This window comes from Excalfactoria chinensis, chromosome 3 (assembly GCF_039878825.1).
Source record: "Excalfactoria chinensis isolate bCotChi1 chromosome 3, bCotChi1.hap2, whole genome shotgun sequence".
Lineage (NCBI taxonomy): Eukaryota > Metazoa > Chordata > Aves > Galliformes > Phasianidae > Excalfactoria > Excalfactoria chinensis.
Genome location: NC_092827.1, coordinates 56,547,534 through 56,566,780, shown reverse-complemented (window position 1 = coordinate 56,566,780; position 19,247 = coordinate 56,547,534). Strand labels below are relative to the sequence as shown.

The 19,247-nt window shown below is 39.7% G+C and overlaps 1 protein-coding gene across 6 annotated transcripts in view; it reads left to right on the top strand.

Annotated features, from left to right (window-relative positions):
• Positions 1 to 17,785, top strand: part of ARID1B (AT-rich interaction domain 1B) — a 311,674-nt gene extending 293,889 nt beyond the window's left edge. For 3 of the 6 annotated variants that reach the window (XM_072331169.1, XM_072331165.1, XM_072331166.1), the window contains 8 exons: positions 2,312 to 2,450; positions 3,265 to 3,437; positions 5,157 to 5,307; positions 6,284 to 6,400; positions 7,898 to 7,994; positions 10,765 to 11,554; positions 12,461 to 12,591; positions 14,563 to 17,785. In XM_072331169.1, the coding sequence (XP_072187270.1) occupies positions 2,312 to 2,450; positions 3,265 to 3,437; positions 5,157 to 5,307; positions 6,284 to 6,400; positions 7,898 to 7,994; positions 10,765 to 11,554; positions 12,461 to 12,591; positions 14,563 to 16,275 (3,311 nt within the window). In that variant the 3' untranslated portion in view covers positions 16,276 to 17,785. The remainder of the gene's footprint in view (positions 1 to 2,311; positions 2,451 to 3,264; positions 3,438 to 5,156; positions 5,308 to 6,283; positions 6,401 to 7,897; positions 7,995 to 10,764; positions 11,555 to 12,460; positions 12,592 to 14,562) is intronic. The other 3 variants (XM_072331167.1, XM_072331170.1, XM_072331168.1) reach the window with 1 other exon arrangement.
• Positions 17,786 to 19,247: the final 1,462 nt, after the last annotated feature.

Genomic DNA, 19,247 nt, shown 5'->3' with positions numbered 1-19,247 from the left:
AATAGTACCAGAAACTTTGCACCTTTTAGAAATAGTATTTGCCTTCAGTTTTTCATATGTTTAAAAGCAGTCATTTAGAAAAGTGTCAAGGTGGAAGGGAACAGCTATAACTACCACCCAGCAGATAGAAAGGTAGCTTTCTGGTTCCCAGTTGGATATCTTCTTTTTGTTCTTAAAACTTTCCTTGTAAAAAAGGCATCTAAAAATCACGTTTTTATATGTAGGAAAGATTCTGTATATTCACACAGCTCATAAATGGTGAGGAGTATTTTACTTGTTTTATTTAGATTTACTTTAGATATGAATTAATTTCTTTGCTGAGGTAGAATAGGGAAGAACTTAATTGCTGCTTAAAAGCCAATCATCAGAGAAATGTGCAGGGTTATGCAATATCATTTTTTACAGCAAGCATATGGGTAGACTAAGATATTTGCTTACATGGTTCTAATACAACAAGATGATGGTGTGTGACAACTCAGACATGCTTTCAAGCTTTTTAGAAGTAATCCAGCATTGTGTTTAAAGCGCAGGAGACCTTAGAATACAAAAAGGCAGGAAAATGATCCTGTCTCACCCAGGGGTCAAAAATACAAAAGGCTCATTATATGTGAACGTGATGATTTTCTTTATTATTTTACATGTATGTTTTATTACAGCACTAAAGCCCTCAGTCAAATGTAGCCTTAGCTGTTACACATGTTGTTGTAACTGTGTCAATGCTAACAGGGAGCTTTTTCTTGAACTTTTTTTGAACCTCATTACAATGTGAGTATAATCCAAACACACCTTAGGAAGTTGAGAACAGGAACAGTGTGGTCTACAAAATGTGCATTTTACATATGCTGTTGCTACTGAGACTGATTTCCAGATAGTGGAACACGTGTTGCAGATATAAATGAAACACATAAAACGGGTGTTCTTCAGTTAAAAACAAGCTCTGCCTGTCAGGGTGATGTGTGTTCTAGGATTCTGAGTCAATTATAAACTACTCTCTCTTTCACATAGAAAAGAACAGCCCATGCTGCTGCTTCCAGTTTTTCCTCTCACAGTAATTTCTAAGGTTTTGTTAATTGTTGGACGACAATAGTAAGGTACTTAACAATGATAACACGAAGGTTTGTATTAAAAAAAAAAAAAAAAAAGACGTGTCTTTCTAAGTTTATTAGGTCTGTGATTTTTTTTTTTTTCTGTTGGAAAATAGCATCCAAAGACTTGATCCTACAAGTTCTCCATAAGAATTCCTGCTTCAGGCACCAAAGCAGACAAGGGCAAACTGATGCAAAGCTTAGGCACTGTTACTGATGCCCATCTACTACCTTCTAAATCAGAAAAATGCCACATCATATGTCAGAAGAGGACCTTTTCAGTATTCATATGAAAATAGAAACTGCACTGTCTACTTTTTAAAAGACTATTCCGAATGTAATTTATCATTAGCTTACATGATATATTCATTTAATGTCCTTATTACTGCTCAGTCTCTTTAGAGTAGAACATTACATGCTTCTCTCCATTCATCGTCACATCAAAAATGTAGCTATTTCCAGCTTGGGACATTCTGTGATTCTGTTCACTGTGGTTAAGGAGGGCAGTAGCACAGGTATTGCTGTCGGAGATCTCAACATAAAAGTTTTTGCAGAACTGACCTGCTCTTGCTACACATGCTCTACAGTCACCCTAACTGCATTTTAAGTTGTCCATTGCTATTATTACAGTGTTATGCTTTCTTCTTAACCCAGATGGCCCTCTAAATTTCTTGCGTTCGGTCTTTTGCCACATTGTCTCAAAGATGGCGTAGGGTTGTGTTGTGCCCCTAACCATTAGCCACGTTTCATCTCAGAAACGTCTGCCTTTTAGTAGTAAATTAGATTATGTTCTTATATTAATACAGCAGTTTAAATTTGTAGGAAAAGCTTCTGGCTGAAATTTGCTTTATAAATATCTGTAGTGTGGCAGTGATTATATATATAAAGAGGCTGTGCCGAAGAACAGCTTTTCATTTACTCTGTTGTAAACTATAGACAATTAACTTTGTACCTCTGACCTCTGATTTAAATGATCCTTCATCTAGATGATTTCTATTTGTGTTGCTTCAGGCAGTGGTTTAAATTCATGATTCTAGGAAAGATGATGGCTATTACCTCACAGCATATCCCAATCTCAGAGGATTTTATGGAGGTTACAAAGTATTGAGATGCATGATGTAAGCAGGCTCATGAGGGAAACAACCAGTTTCTCTCACTGATTATTATTATTTCTGCAGTAATTTGGCTACTGCCTTCTAATATTTCCTTTTTCTCTAATCTTCCAGCTAATTCTGGTTCCTTGCAAGGACCACAGACTCCACAGTCTACTGGCAGTAATTCCATGACAGAAGTGCCAGGCGATTTGAAGCCTCCAACACCAGCATCAACACCTCATGGACAGATGACACCTATGCAGGGTGGCAGGTATGAAATGGGCTTTGCTTCATTTTCTCTTATGCTGTTGCTCTACAGCAGTTAAAGCCAGTCTTTCCCAACTATACAGGCACTCATCTGATTCTGTGGTGAGCCAAGTCTTAGAAGTGGCAGAGAATCATCTCTTTCTGGAGGGAAGAGAAGGAAGGGGAGGAAGGATTAGGAGCTACATTAGCAGAGAAGAATCAAACAAGCACTAGTGCAAGCTAGAGAATGTGAATATGTGAAGATTGGGGTGGGAGGTTGAACCCAGTAGCAGCATCTTAGAACCTCAGCCTTCCTTCTTGGGTGCACAGATTGAGAGTATTATCAAAAAAGTATTACACTAATAGTGAGATAGCGGAGGATTCAGCTGGATGGACCAAGAGATCCCTTTCAGAAATGATATTAGGAAGGTAATCAAGTAGTTGTTTTGTCTGTAGGGAGAGAGCAAGGAAAAGCTTGGTAAATTTGAAAGGTAATATATGTGAAACTGATAAAAAGTAATACTAATTTGACACAGCATATGAAGCTTATGTGTTTGTGAGGAACACAGCTTTGTGAAATTTCCTAAAAGTTTAGACTTTTACATGGCTAATAGGGACACACACAGTTAGCAGAAAAGCCCTGATTGTTAAGGTAAGTACCCAGATAAGCTTGGGAAAATAAAAGGGTAGATTTTTTAATGACTGTGAAAGTTGTTTGCTTCTTCCTCAGCTGTATCCTGTATCACTGACAAACGCAGCAGTGTTTTATAGTCTGGTCTGTTTGCACAGTTCTTATGAATACACGATGATGTTAATGCCTCCTTTTTCTCATCTGCTAGAAACAGCGCAGTTAGTGTGCATGATCCCTTTTCTGATGTAAGTGATTCAGCATTCCCGAAGCGAAACTCCATGACGCCAAATGCACCATACCAGCAGGGAATAAACATGCCAGATATGATGGGAAGGATGCCATACGAGCCGAATAAAGATCCTTTTGGTGGAATGAGAAAAGGTATTTTCTTTCTATCATCTTCCCTACTGACATAGATGTTATCAGGACACCTTAGTCATCAGAATGAGCTGCACATCTAGCTGATTCTGCTGTTGGCAGAGTGGTGTTCTTGTACCAAACAGGGAGATGCAGCGCAATTGTTTCATTCTACCCTGGTCATATTTTCCCTTCTCAGGGTCATGCTGTGTATTTTAGGCTTACCTGTTTCCTAAAATTGCTTCTAGTAACAAATTTCAGGAACAATGGCATAAATTGCTAGGGATAGATTTTATGCAATGCAGTATGCTTTATGAATATGGGTAGCATCTCTGCATATCAGATGCTGGACTTCGGTGTTAGAAGATGAAACTGAAGAAACAAGCCTGACTGTGGAAGAGCTGAACAGTGTGTGCAACTGAGCAAGTCTCCTAATGCTCTATGTCTTAATTTACATGTTTTTCAACATAGGAAAGCTCAACTCTGTTCTCATTTGGACACCCCTGACAAAAGGTTTAAAACACACCATTTTTAGAAAGCAAAAACCAAAACTAATGTCAAGCCTGACTCGTGTCCCTTGGGGCAGTTAACTTACAGATATTTATGTGGATATTGTAAAATGCGCTTAAAGTGAATCAATCTTGTATACCATGTATGTAGGAAAGTGTGAAGTCAGAACTTAAGCAGGACTCACAGTGGCTGCAAAGAGAAGAGCAGATAAAGGAGGTGAAATTGAGAAGTGGAAATTGAAAGAGAGCAAAAGGGAGAAACAGAAAGAGGTCCAGAAATCAAAGGAAGAGTGAACCAGACCAGATTAGACTAGACTAAACTAGACTAGACTAGAACAGTTCATTTGGAAGGGACCTACCAAGATTAAGCTGCCTCATATGTGTTGCAGTGAGGAGATAGTTTAAGATAGCTAGCTATTCTGATAGAATGCTTTTTAAATCTTTCCTTTAAATCATGTTACCTGGACTGTAGTCACTAGTACAACACATTTGGAATAAGAGGAAGGTCCTCTCTGTCTTAGATTCATTTTAATTATTGCATCCACATGAGATTAAGTGGGTTTATCGCACTTTGTCATATGTATCATATTTACCTTAAGTCAAAAAAGAAATGTCTGTCTGTTTAGTATCTACAAGTAAGGGCTAAAGAATAGAGCCACTTTCTGTCTGCTTGGGGAATTATATGAAATATAGTATTGTATGTGCCTTTTCTTGGACCTTAAGAATATGCCCATCCTGCTCAAGAAGCTACCTTAGGAAACAGTAACCTTTCTGTAAGCAAGTCTATATATAGAGAGAGTGCTTTATGGGAAAAAAGAGGAGCCTGATTCCTGCGGATTTATAATCCAGTCCAAACTATGAGACTTAAGTTTATCTGTTTTGTAAGGTTTATGTTTGAATTCATATTTAACATTCTTGGGGGTGAAAAGAGCAAGAGCAAGTTCATCTTCAGCTATAAAGACCTCAGGGAAGAAGCTGCCTCAGTGCCTGATGAGCTTGGTTTGGTATGATAAGATTATTCTCTTCACTTGCAGCTCCTATATATTATTATAACCATCATCATGGTAGTGGTAGTACTTCATGAGTTTTCATCAGGCCCTGGAGAGCTTGTCAGACACAGCTAATTCTCCTTGGCAGTGTTAGAGATCTGAACATTATTTTAAAATATATCATTTAATAGAAAGATATCTTCAAACACCCAGAATAATATATTTAATTTCCTTTACTGTTGCAGTGCCTGGAAGCAATGAGCCTTTCATGACCCCTGGACAAATGCCTAACAGTGGAATACAGGATATGTATAACCAGAGTCCATCTGGAGCAATGTCCAACATGAGCATGAGCCAGCGACAGCAGTTCTCCTATGGAAGTGGCTATGACAGGAGGTGAGTTTTTCTTCAGGAAAAAGCAAAGACCGTTAGTGAAAACCATCATCTCCCTTCTCATTTTCACATCTCACATTGCAGAGAACACGGCAGCCCGTATTTCCTACAGCATCGTACTAAGTCACTGGGAGTTAAACCATTAGTAATGACTGCATCTAGCTGTTCGCAGGAATTAATAAGGAAGAATTGTTAAACCTTCTAAGTCACTCAAGCTGAAGCAGATCAGCAAGTGGGTGTGTTTGACAGTTGCCTGCATCTGGCTGCTGTGCTGGGCTGTGATGGCAGCAAATAGCACTTGAGTCTTCTTGCAGTGTTTTCACCTAAACAGTTGTTGGTGGGCTTTTTCTGGAAAACAAAATGCACAGCCTATGTTTGGTTTGTGGTCTGTTAGCGAATTGTCTTTGGAGAGTCTGGAGTCTGTTGTCTGAGCTGTAGGGGCGCTAGTATTTCAGTGTGTCTGTCAGGACCCACAGAAGTTTGCCTTCAGTGAAGTAAGCAGAAATAAATTTGGTTCTCTTTGTTTATCCTGGGAAAGCCTTTGGAATTAAAAAGGAAAAAAAAGGAACAGTGAAACATCTGACAACTGAACACTGTTATAGCAAGCAGAGACGGTGGAGAACGTTTGGATTATATTCAGTATTTAAGTAGTTTTTGCAGCTCTGGCAATATTCCCACTTTTACTTTCATTAGCTTGTATACTCTAGCTTCCCTTTTTTTTTTCCTGGTGGCAGCCAAAGTTATGCAGTGTGAGTCTTCTAAGTGCAGCAGTGGAGCAGAGTTTTTTCTCATAGTCTGAAGTAGTAGGTGTGTGGAGTGACACAACTGTAATGTTGCTCAACAGGTCATATGCTGGGAAGTCTGATTAAAGTGGAAGATGATAAGTCAAGAGAATGTTTTCTTTAAGGGATATGTTTTGTTGCCAATTTCGGAGAATAAGTACTTTTTACGGAATGGGGTTTCCTTTGTCATTTTTTAGGTCGGATCATGGGCTGGGTCCTGAAGGCAGTATGGGACCACCTGGTCAAAGCAACATGGTGCCTTCAAACAGTGACCCAAGCATGTACTCTCCTAATCGTTACCCTGGCCAGCAAAGGTGAACATTGATTTCTCTGTTTGTAATATCTTCAATAACCGGCTAATGAGTGCTAGCAGACTCTGTGAGGTCACATAGAATATGCGACCTCTTGGTGTTGCTTATGCTTTGCCTGCTCTTACTTAGGTTTTTACCATCGGTTCAGTTTCTGGAGGGTAACAGAGGCTTGGTAAAATTGGTTGACTTTGTGTCGCTATAGAATCATAGATGTTAGAAAAGGAGCATGCATACTACCTTGTGTATCTCCTTGCCAACGCTGAACTGAATGTACAGGCCAGAGTTCTTCAGTGCAGCATTGAATGACACCCGTCCTGAAGCTTCCACAGTTTCTCTTGGGTTATTGTTATCCTGTTCCTAACCAAACTAACATTTAGAAAGTGTTTCCTTTTATATATATACATATATATAACATGTACCTTTGCCCAGTTTCATCTAACTGCACATCCAATCTTGGATGAGTGTAAGCACTTCCTTTCAGCTGTGTGGTTTGTTTAACGTTTGTTAGGTATTTTTTATCCATCTACATCAACATTTTAGGAGATACTGAAAAACTGTTGCTTTCACTCTCATCTCTGCTCTTGGAAAAGCCATGTCTCATCAGTTCATTTAACATATCGGGTTCCCTAATCCTATTTTGTTTCTCAGACTCTCTGTGGTATATTATTTCCGTTATTATACTCAAATAGGTAAGTTCTTACTGGTTATGTACAGTGTGTAATTACTTACTGGTCTGCAAGACAGTGTTAATGTTATAGTCTTAAGACTTTCCAAGTACTTCGTTTCCGCAAACAAATTTTCCTTGAGATGTGCTAAAGATGCTGCAGTTGCACTGCAGTGCCCCTCAGAGGTTAGAAGGGGCTGCAGGTAAGTTTCCAAGTACAGCTCAGCTCTGCCTCTTCTGTATGCCTCATTATGTAGCTTTAGTTAAAAATTACATGAATCTTAGCAAAATTGTAAAAGTGCTGTTTTTACTCAGTGAAGATGTGTTTAAATGCTATGTATTATAGTATATCACAGTTTAGAATCTTAGAATTTCTCTTCAAATTAGCAGTTAGGCATTGATTGTGTACTTAACGTATACGCCTATACATTTATTACATTCTTCATCCAGAAAGTAGTCTTCTTGTAAACCTACGCTGTAAAAAAGTTAGAATCTTGACATGCTCAGCCTTTGAACTATATACATCAGGAATTTATCCTGCTGTGACTGGTTCCCAGTGTCACTGCAGCTGCCTTTCTTACCTCTTTGCTGATCGTACACTATTCCCATTCCTAATACTACTCCTAAATCTCTCCACTGCATCTTCATTGCTTCTCTTCTATCTGCTTTGCCTTCCTCCTTCTCTGGGTGGTCTCTGGACCATCCCACACCATGTCTTCACCTTGATTCCAGATGGCGAGTATCTTCACGGTGCAAGTTTGTGAGAGCAGTGTCCTTTCCCTGTTGTCTTAGAAACTCCAGCAGCTCTAAGTGTTGATTTGAATGCTTCATTTTAGGCACGAACCATATGGGCAACAGTATCCAGGACAAGGACCTCCCTCAGGACAGCCACCGTATGGAGGACATCAACCTGGAATGTATCCACAGCAGCAGGTAGGAGAAAGGAAAACAGAAAGGAAAACAGCCATATTCGTAGTGGTTTTGTTTATTTTTTTTAGGAAATGCCAGTCAAAAATTCTGTATACACTCAAAACTTTGTTGATGAGATGTATGTCTTGTAGCACAGATGAGCACTGTAATTCAGGTCAGAATCACAGCCCATAAGGATAAGCAGCATATATCCTGCTGTTGAAGATTATGTTCATTACACCTGGAAGGGCATATATTTTAACAGAAGTTCTAGAAGTTTTGTGGCTTTGAATGTGTGTCAAATGAATGTCCCAAGCTAATAATCAGCACAGGGGGAAAATATAATTAATAGGCTAGTAAAGTGGTGCTGCCTCACCTTCAGAGGCAAATTGGAAAATATTGCTTGACTGGCAGATGGACTCAAATTATGTCACGTAGCCAGGTGAACCCAACAGAAAACCAGAACAGTGTAAAACACGCAGTACTCACAGTTATTTAGAATGCTGTGGTGGGTCACCTGAGTTACTTATCTTTAATATATATCAGATGGCATTTTCCCTATGTCTTCTCTCTAGTAATACATTACAAATACATGAAAAAAATGTTTTAGTATTAATCATAGTTTAAATATTTGTACTTTTCAGTCTCTGTTTATAAAATCTTTGTAAATACAGATGATACTAATAATTAAGGTTTTTGTAAGATGTATCATTACTGTTTTGTGGGTAAAATAACATCTTGTAAGTTAATGACAAAATTCCACAGGCTTCAAGGTTGGAGTTTCATGTTATGAAGTCAGTTCTAGTCACACAATAATTGAAGCTAGCTTCCAAAATAGAACGCATTTCCTTGTGATACAATTATAAAAATGCACCAGTTTTCAGCTACTTACAGATAGTCCTTTTCTGTCTGGGATTGCGTTTCACTGCTCAAAGAGGGGGCACCCACTCCCAAAGCATTCCCCTTTTCCATTTTCCACCTAGCTAAAGACCAGGTTGCTCCAACCATATTCTTTCAGTTTCCTAGGTTTCACCTTGTAGTGGTTCAAGAATGTGAAAAATAACCCTTTCATAGTTTTATCCATAGCCTGAAGGCTAGGGAATGACTGTGAAGGAGGTGCTTTGTGCATGAACCCCTGGGGCTAACAAAGCACTTTGAGCCAGGTTTTTCAGTTCTTGTATGAATGCTTACAGGCCAAGAGTTATTACACAGCAGGTTACCAGTGTTAGTGTGTTTTTGTCTTCTGCGAGGTCTCACAACTCCCCTTTCCCAGTGGGGAGAGACACATTGTGCGGCCTTGGTCACCTGCTGAACCCTTACACAGGAGTGGGAATTGAGGTGCATCACTGTCCTCAGTACTTGGTTGCTATTAAGCATCTTGCCACTGCATAGACGAGAACTCTGAACTACCTTGAAAAAGGCACATGCTTCATTCCCAGGTGTCTGCTTTAAGCATGTGGAATCCCTGTAGCAAAACAAGCACCTTCTTTTTAGGTGCGGCAGCTACTGAGTCAGTTCTTAATGTATGAATTGGCCCAAAGCGTGGAATTTACCACAGCAAGTAGTTTATGTAAGACTGAAAATAGGTTTTTCTTGAGTAGCCAGGCAGCTCTATAGCAGGTTAAAAATACATATACTTTCAAGCAATTCAGCAGTTGCAGTTTTATGTGCACCAAATTTGGAAGATGAGTTTATGAATCCCCGAGCTGTTTTAACTGACCCATATAGAATACATACAGAATTTTATCTATATGTAGATATAGATACCTTGGGAACCATAACTTTGAATTTAACACACATCATATATTCAGAAATTGCCAATTTAATTCAAATGTTTTTTGCTTGAGAGCATTCGGTGTAGTTTGAACTGTGCATCAGACTCCCTGAGGATATAAGCACCCCTGCAAACTTTACCACTTACTTTTTTCCTCAAAACACAACCCATCTTTTTTTGTCTTGCTGTCTTAAATTGAGACAAGCTTGTATGATTTATAAGCAGCTCAGCTACCATGACTATATAACAGCTTATCTCACACAGTGTTCCCCAATTGAGAAGGTGAAAAACAAGAAGGGAACGTTGCTTCGTTCATTACTGATCAGCAGCATAAGAACCTGCATAAGGCAGAATAGGGCTTATCGATGTGAGCAGTTGCTACAATGATCTCACAATAAATTAAATGTGATTAGGATGGTTTGGGAAGGAGGGCTGGTTGCCCAAGCAGGACCGTGCTTCAGAGGATTATGCAGAGTAACAAAGGCAGGGGAACGTTTTCTCCTATTAGTAAATATATTGTGTGTCTCTTATGCTCTGTCATAATATCCAGCATTCAGACATGCATGCTTGCAGCGTATCTTGATATTTTAAGAGTTTGTCCCTTGAAGAGATTAAATCACAGAGTGGTTTTGACTTTTTTTAAGATTTGTCTTCTTAGCAGGCTAAGCATAAAAAAGGAATGAAAATATCTTGTTGGTGGGGACTGTTGCCTTTTCATGCATGTCTTAAGTGGCCAATGGAATTTCATCTGACAGAATTGGAAAGGGAAAGGGGGGAAAGCAAGAGCAAGAATGAGAACATTTAGCCCAGGGATAAGTTTCCTTTTAAAATTAAGTTACAAATGCGGCACAACAGAGGCTAAAACAGAAAGCCTTGATCACGGCACTGTGTGCCTGACTGGAATCATCACAAGCCCTCCAGAACTAGGAGCCTTCAGCTTTTTAGATGAGCTTACAGCCAATCTCTATTATTGTGTATGTAGTAAAAGTGACAAATTTTATTGCTGATTTTTCTTTTCAGAACTATAAGCGACACATGGACGGCATGTATGGGCCTCCAGCCAAACGCCACGAAGGGGATATGTATAACATGCAGTATGGCAACCAGCAACAAGAAATGTATAACCAGTACAGCAATGCTTACTCTGGGCCTGATAGGAGGCCTATGCAGGGACAATATCCGTATCCGTATAACAGGGAGAGGATGCAGGGCCCAGGACAAATGCAGCAGCATGGAATACCTCCCCAGATGATTGGTGGCCCCATGCAGTCATCATCCTCCAGTGAAGGTCCTCAGCAGAACATGTGGCCAACACGAAACGATATGCCTTACCCTTACCAGAATAGGCAAGGTCCAGGAGGCCCTGCACAGGCCCCACCGTATCCAGGGATGAATCGCACTGATGATATGATGGTACCTGACCAGAGGATAAACCACGAGAGTCAGTGGCCTTCTCATGTCAACCAACGTCAGCCTTCTTATATGTCATCTTCAGCCTCCATGCAGCCTATCACTAGGCCTCCTCAGTCATCCTACCAGACACCACCCTCTATGCCAAATCACATCTCTAGAGCTCCAAGTCCAGCATCCTTCCAGCGCTCTTTGGAAAACCGTATGTCTCCAAGCAAGTCTCCTTTCCTACCCTCCATGAAGATGCAAAAGGTTATACCCACAGTTCCAGTGTCACAGGTCACAGGACCTCCACCCCAGCCACCACCGATTAGGCGAGAAATTACCTTCCCCCCAGGCTCTGTAGAAGCATCGCAACCAGTCTTAAAACCAAGGCGAAAGATTACCTCAAAAGATATTGGTAAGTACAAAAACAAAAGCCAGATGCTTTTGGGAGCAAGGTTGGGAGAAAGGATCTTTGGTTTTTGTTTTCTTTTACTTGTTAAGACTGCTTTGACAAGTAATTAACTTTGGTAGCTATTCTGCGTTCACTAAAAATGCAATAGAATATGTATCAGTGAGAATGACAGATCTCATACCAGCAAGTTATAACTATATATAACTCATAACTTCATATAACTACATGAAATCAGTTTTCTGTATGGAGACCTGAGTTCTCAAAAAGTGCAGTATTACATTAAAAATAAAACTTGTCTGGGGCTTCCAAATTCTATTTGTTGAAAGATCCACCAGAAAGTCTGTTAAATCACTGGTGCAAAGTTTAGGTGAGCAGAGATTTCCACGTTCTCGTTCCATGGAAGCTCACAACAGAGCTATTGCTCTGTGCCCTTACAGTGTCCGCCTAAGTAAGGTGGAATAGCCCATTTTTTCATGCCATATTATTTGTCACTTCTGTTCTCTCCAAATTCTTTCCTAAGTATCTTCTTATCTTGGATTCCTGTTATATTTCACACGTTCCAGTTCCCGTACCTCAGATTCCCATATTCATGACAGAATATTCTGCTTGCATTTATGTATTGTTTGTTACAGCCAGCTTCTTAGAAGTTTGTAAGATGATTTCTTTAGCAGGGTCAAGATGAATGGCCCCATTAAAATGCTCTCCAGAATTAGCACTAAGAAAGAGAGAAAAACATAACAGGGCTAAGTGGTGAAACCAGGGTCTTGAGCAGTGTTTCAGTAATTATTCAGTAACTATTTTCTATATCTTTTGCATCCTCAGAACATCACAGTTTATTCTTTCAAAACATAGCAAGTCTTCAACTCTCAAAGGTTGCACTAATACTGTTTTATGCTTTTCTTTCTCCAGTAACTCCTGAGGCCTGGAGAGTGATGATGTCTCTTAAATCTGGTCTTTTGGCTGAAAGTACCTGGGCGCTAGACACTATTAATATTCTGCTATATGATGATAGCACTGTCGCTACTTTCAACCTCTCTCAGGTAGGTGGGAAAGCAGAATACCTCTAAACTCTCCAAGGAAAGAAAACACTTAGAAGATATATATGAAAACGCTGAAGTCTCTTAAAATATGTTAACATAAGTCGGAATATTGCAAAACTTCAATTTGTAATTTGATAACAGTGAGTAACAAAATGTACGTAAGGGTGGAACTGGGGAAATAATAAGCTTAAAAGGAGAGCAACTTTTGTGGAAAGGGATACATAGGAACGTAAGAGTGTTAACGCTGGCAGAAGACTAATGTGTAAGTTCACATTTGTTGTTGAACAAGGATAATCCCAGAAAATAGCGTTGCATTAGTAATTTTGCTGAAAAAAGATTCCAAAAAAGTCATTGCAGAATGATGTTAGATTTTGAGACTGTCTTTCAGTTGCTATTTGTCTTACTCACTAGTCCTTATACTAGGCTGTGAGATATTTTGTTGGGGCTTTTTGTTCCTTCTTCCCACAAAGTAAGCTTGTACAAAACTAGTAGGTTTATCAAACAATTAAAAGGCTAAAATCCACTGTCTGCCCACAGGATAGTGGCATACAACTTAATAGTGTATGCTTTTGCCTCTCTCCCTCCCAGCATTTTTCAGCCCTGTTCTACCCTGTTCTACCTATCAGCCTGTTAGGTGGTTGTTATAGATGGCGTGCTGGTAATGCCATCTAATGGAGTTTCTCTGCTCATTCCCTGCTACTAATAGTGTAACTCATCTTTTTTAAAATATAATGACCTTTTTAAAAAAAAAAAAAAAAAAAAAATACAGGCACAGCTTATACGTTTCATCCCACCTAACTTTAGAACTAGGGATATCTGTAGCATAATTCATCTCATCCTAAAGTAGAGATTTAAAATAGGTCAGATGAATCATACCCCAGAAATGGCCTCTAAAAGATCACTGATTATAAAAAGAATCTAGATGATTAGGTTAGGTTTGTAACTGTTGCAGATATTTGGAATTAAGGGAGATGAATCTCCTCTGAATTCTGGTAGAGACTGCATTAATACACCTTGTGCAAATTGCGCAGAATACAGATCATTTTAGATTTTAGAGGTTGCTTTTGCTTTGAACTTGATTTCCAGTGTCAGTCAGGACTTCATATGACAATCGATAATTCCCACAGTTTACCAGCATCTGTTTGTTCTCATTTCTTTGGGATTTTTGGCAATGGTAAGAATACAGAATGGGCGAAAGGATACATTTGGCTAAATATCTATTAGCCCACAATTAAAACAACCATTAAAAGGCAGACAATTGGCCTGAATGTATCATATCAGTAAAGAGTTTTTAATAATAAAGCAACTGAGGGTAAATTAGTATTGAGTCCAACTACTGCCTTTCTGTGAGAAAGTGATTACCAGTTAATTAATAGGATTAAAGTTAAATGAAAACTGTTTCTGAAGGATGACTTACACCACTGGGCTCCAATGACAGTTTTGAAATACCATCAGGCAAAAAGAGAGTCATACCGGTAGAGATGGGTTACTAATCTGGGATATCAGTACCTCAAACCTGAACTGCATATTCTAACAGAACAGATGGTTTTAGAGACAGAGAGACAAAGGAAGAGATAAAGAATTGTCAACCTCTGGAGTCTAATAAATGTACAATTCAGAAAAGCAAAGAGGTTAGAAACTTCAGTACTCTGAAGAAACAATAAAGTATATTAGGCATTTCCCAGGATGGAACAGCTAGGCTAACTAGTAGCTAAGGTGCTAGTGCATAAGAAAAGTACTGTTAGGTTTTAAGCAAATGCAATCGTGGTGGTCTGGTGTTACATACTGGTTGGACAGAAACTAGAAGAATTTCATTTGATTAGCTTCTGCCATGCAGGGACCTAGCCATAAGTCCACAGCAGAAGGCAGGAAGTTGTACGCTTCAGTGTTCCGTATGAAATTTCATGCAGTCAAAAATATTTGTTTTTCATGTTGTTGTTTGTTGTTTTTTGTTTTTTTTTCTCCCCTTAGTTGTCTGGATTTCTTGAGCTTTTAGTAGAATATTTTAGAAAATGCCTGATTGACATTTTTGGAATCCTCATGGAATATGAAGTGGGAGATCCAGGTCACAAAGCACTTGATCACAAATCAGCCAAGAAAGATGATAGCCAGTCCTTGGCAGAGGATGCTGGAAAAGAGGAGAGCGACGAATGTATTGACTGTTTTGATGAAGAGGAGGAGGAGGGGGAGGATGAAAACGTAGAAGGAGAAGAAAAGAGCATTGTTTTTTCCACTCCTGGTGCCATTGCTGATCCAAGCGAAAGGCCAAAACAAGCCAGTAAATTTGACAAGCTGCCAATTAAGATTGTAAAGAAAAATAATCTATTTGTTGTTGATCGATCTGACAAACTTGGACGCGTTCAGGAATTTGATAGTGGACTTCTCCACTGGCAGCTTGGTGGTGGCGACACAACTGAGCATATCCAGACTCACTTTGAAAGCAAGATGGAGATTCCTCCGCGCAGGAAAGCCCCTCCTCCCTCAAACTCTCCAAGCAAAAAGAAAGACCTCGAGGGGAAAGGTGAATCTGAGGAACAACAAGAAAAAAGTATAACAGCAACCATTGATGATGTCCTCTCAGCTCGGCCGGGAGCATTGCCTGAAGACTCAAACTCTGGTTCCCAAACAGAGAGCAGTAAATTTCCCTTTGGGATCCATCAAGCCAAAAGCCACCGGAATATTAAACTGCTAGAGGATGAGCCAAGGAGCCGGGATGAGACTCCTCTATGCACCATAACTCACTGGCAAGACTCCTTGGCCAAACGCTGCATCTGTGTGTCAAATATCGTCCGTAGCTTGTCTTTTGTGCCTGGCAACGACACCGAAATGTCCAAACATCCAGGCTTGGTGCTGATCCTGGGAAAGCTGATCCTTCTTCACCATGAGCATCCAGAAAGAAAGAGAGCGCCGCAGACTTACGAGAAGGAGGAAGAGGAGGACAAAGGGGTGGCCTGCAGCAAGGATGAGTGGTGGTGGGACTGCCTCGAGGTCTTGAGGGATAATACATTGGTCACATTAGCCAACATTTCTGGGCAGCTAGACTTGTCTGCTTACACAGAAAGCATCTGTTTGCCAATTTTGGATGGCTTGCTGCACTGGATGGTGTGCCCATCTGCAGAGGCACAGGATCCTTTTCCAACCGTGGGGCCCAACTCAGTTCTTTCGCCTCAGAGACTTGTGCTGGAGACCCTGTGTAAGCTCAGTATCCAGGACAATAATGTGGACCTTATCTTGGCCACCCCCCCATTCAGTCGTCAGGAGAAACTCTACGCTACTTTAGTTAGGTACGTTGGAGACCGCAAAAACCCGGTCTGCCGAGAAATGTCCATGGCGCTCTTATCGAACCTTGCCCAGGGGGACACATTAGCAGCAAGGGCAATAGCTGTGCAGAAGGGAAGCATCGGAAACTTGATAAGCTTCCTGGAGGATGGGGTCACTATGGCCCAGTACCAGCAGAGCCAGCATAACCTCATGCACATGCAGCCTCCGCCTCTGGAGCCGCCTAGCGTAGACATGATGTGCAGGGCAGCCAAGGCCTTGCTGGCCATGGCTAGAGTGGACGAGAACCGCTCAGAGTTCCTTTTGCACGAGGGTCGTTTGCTGGATATCTCAATATCTGCTGTCCTGAACTCTCTGGTCGCATCTGTCATCTGTGATGTACTTTTTCAGATTGGGCAGTTATGACATAAGTGAGAAGCCAAGCATGTGTGAGTGGAGATTAGAGGGTCACATATAACTGGCTGTTTTCTGTTCTTGTTTATCCAACGTAGGAAGAAGGTTAAAAAAAAAAAGAAAAAAAAAGAAAAAAAAAAAGAAAAAAAAAAAGAATCTTTGCTCCTCTGCCCCATTCACTATTTACCAATTGGGAATTAAAGAAATTATTAATTTGAACAGTTACGAAATTAATATTTGCTGTCTATGTGTATAAGTACATCTTTTTATTTTATTTTATTTTTTTTTAACCAAAGTTGCTGTCTAGTACGTTCAAAGGTCACACTTTTGTTTTTTTTCCATAGATTATCCTTTTCAATGTTCTTTTCCATGTTTGTATTGCATCTTTTTTTGGGAAGCGATCTAGTGACTTTTAAAAGAAAAAAAATGTTACGGCAACCCATTGTACAATGGAAAGAATCTCACCGCTTTGAAACAGAAAGGTGGAAAGTAACCAACGTACCAAGTTCCTGTGTGTTTTATTTTTTCAAATAAGGAGAAAAAAAAACTTTAAAAAAAAAAACTTGTATACCATGACCCAAAGCTCTGTGCAATAGAAGATTCTAGTGATGTAGGTGTAGGGGATCAAGGAGGGCGTCAGTCAGTAGTCAGAATACAAAACGATACCGGTTTCTCCTCCGGAGAAATGGTAGCATTAGGCTAGGAGCAAAACAAAACAAAAAGTTCAAGTGGAAAGATTTTGAAACAAAAACCTAACGACAAACATCAATTGCTTCCTCACCAGAACTGTCTTGTCTACATCTGGTGTTTTTTTTTTTGACCTTCCACAACGACGACAGTTCTTCACGATTCCTTTGATCATTTTTTAAGATATTTTTTTATTGCCTGAGGGCCGTGATGTATATAGAAGTTGTACATTAAACATACCCTCTTTTTTTTTTTTTTTTTTTTTTAGTATGAAGTTTTTAGTTTCTTTTTTTTTTTTTTTTCCATGACGTGGTATCTACAAAGTGATAGTAGAATTATTTTTTTTCTTTCATTTGGGCCATATCTCCAACAAAAGTAATTTAAAAAAGGAAAAAAAGAAAAAAAAAAAAAAAGAAAAAAAAAAAAAAAGAAAAACCCAACACAGAAAATCAACAACTGAGGGTAATGTACAAGTTTCTGTATGTATAAAGTCATGCTCTATTTCGGGAGAGCAGCCGATCACAATTTGCTTTATAAATCAAGGTGTGGAAATGGTTACGTATGGATTGATTTAAGAAAATGGTTACCAGTCTACAGACAAAAAAAAACATATACAGGAAAAAAAAAAAAAAAAAAAAAAAAAAAAAAGGAAGAAACACAACTTCAAAGATTTTTCAGTGACAAGAATCTGCATTTGTATTTCAAGATAATGTAGTTAAAAAAGAGAAAACTTGATGTAAATTCCTCCTTTTCCTCTGGCTTAATGAATTTCATTTATTCAGTATAAAATCTTTATATGTTCCACATGTTAAGAATAAATGTACATTAAATCTTGTTAAGCACTGTGATGGGTGTTCTTGAATAATGTTCTAGTTGCAATGTGGGATATCGGAAAGCAAACTAATTACAAGAAAGAGCAGTAATGATTACTCTCTTTCCCCTACTTTATTATTATGACCTTCAGAAATATTACTCTGTTGTTCAAGTATTGCAGCGACTCGCTCTCCTTTTAGAAGAACCTTCTCACAGCACAGAGAAGTGTTTTTAATTATTATTTATAAAACCACGGAGCCTCAAAGGGGAAGACATGGCTGGCAAATGATAGTTCTGACTATGCAGATATCCAGTCTCAGTGCTGTGTCTGGGGGTGGGCTGAAGGTGGATGTTAGAAAAAGTGACGGAAGGTTTTGTTAAAGCAATAACCAACTTGAAGAAACTGATCTGTATTCACTACCTGTAATTCTCTCTGTTGGTTAAAGGTGCAAATACCCCTGTGATGTGGGTATTTAGAATAAACACCCACCCGCTTCTCCGCACTGTACGTGTCATTGCATACTTACATGGCCTTTCATCCTGGGATTTCCCCATTAAAGTGGATCAGGCTTTAAGAGAGCACATCCATCGCTGTAATTGGTGGGAGACGGCCATTGCAGTTTCAGGAACTATCTGGTTTCACATGCATCCACTCTCACCTGGTGATGCCTTGTTGCTGAATGCTGTTCAAGCGCTAATTTTTGCTGTTTCACCCTGGATCATTGACTTTGTCAGCGTGATCATAAAAAGCTAATAATAATCAATTTCCCTGGAATTGCCACATAATTACGCTGTTAGTGGACATCCTCCTCCCCTCTCCAATTGCAATGCAGAGGTGCTTGAAAATTACAACCCGCAGTGGCACACTGCCCATCCTGTTCATGTGGATTGCTGTAACATTCATGTATATACAAGAGTTTCCGAGACAGCTGAAGTACGCACAGTTATCGGGCAAGATTGAAACGTGACTCCCTGGTGTCACGAGAAGTGATTCTACTTTCTAGCATTCCTTACTCAGTAATTTTTCCCCTCCCACACCACTGCTGCAGCAGTCTTTCTTCCCTTGCATAACAATGTACCCAGAAATACATGGCAAATTATAGCTCGCTTGTAACTCTTCATCACAGAAGGAGTCATGTTTCAGGGATGATTTTTACTGCTTAATATGAGACAGTGTAGAAGTAGTATCCCGTACTAAGCCTATTTCTTACTAACATTTTACTGCTTGATAGTACCCCATGGATACAGGCAAGCTGCTGGATAAACCCTCTGCAGGGCTGTACTCACCCCTCTCTTCTCAAGGACATCTCGTGCCTCCTCTTCTGCATTCAGACCCAGAGTCCTCCAGGGGAAGCTATACCTGTGGCAAAGCACTGAGCTGTCACAGCCAGAGCCTTGGTGGTATTCAGAGCTTCTCTGAGCGCAGTTTAACAGTGTGGTGGGACAGAAAAAAAGAGACACCATCCAGCCGCATGATGTCCACA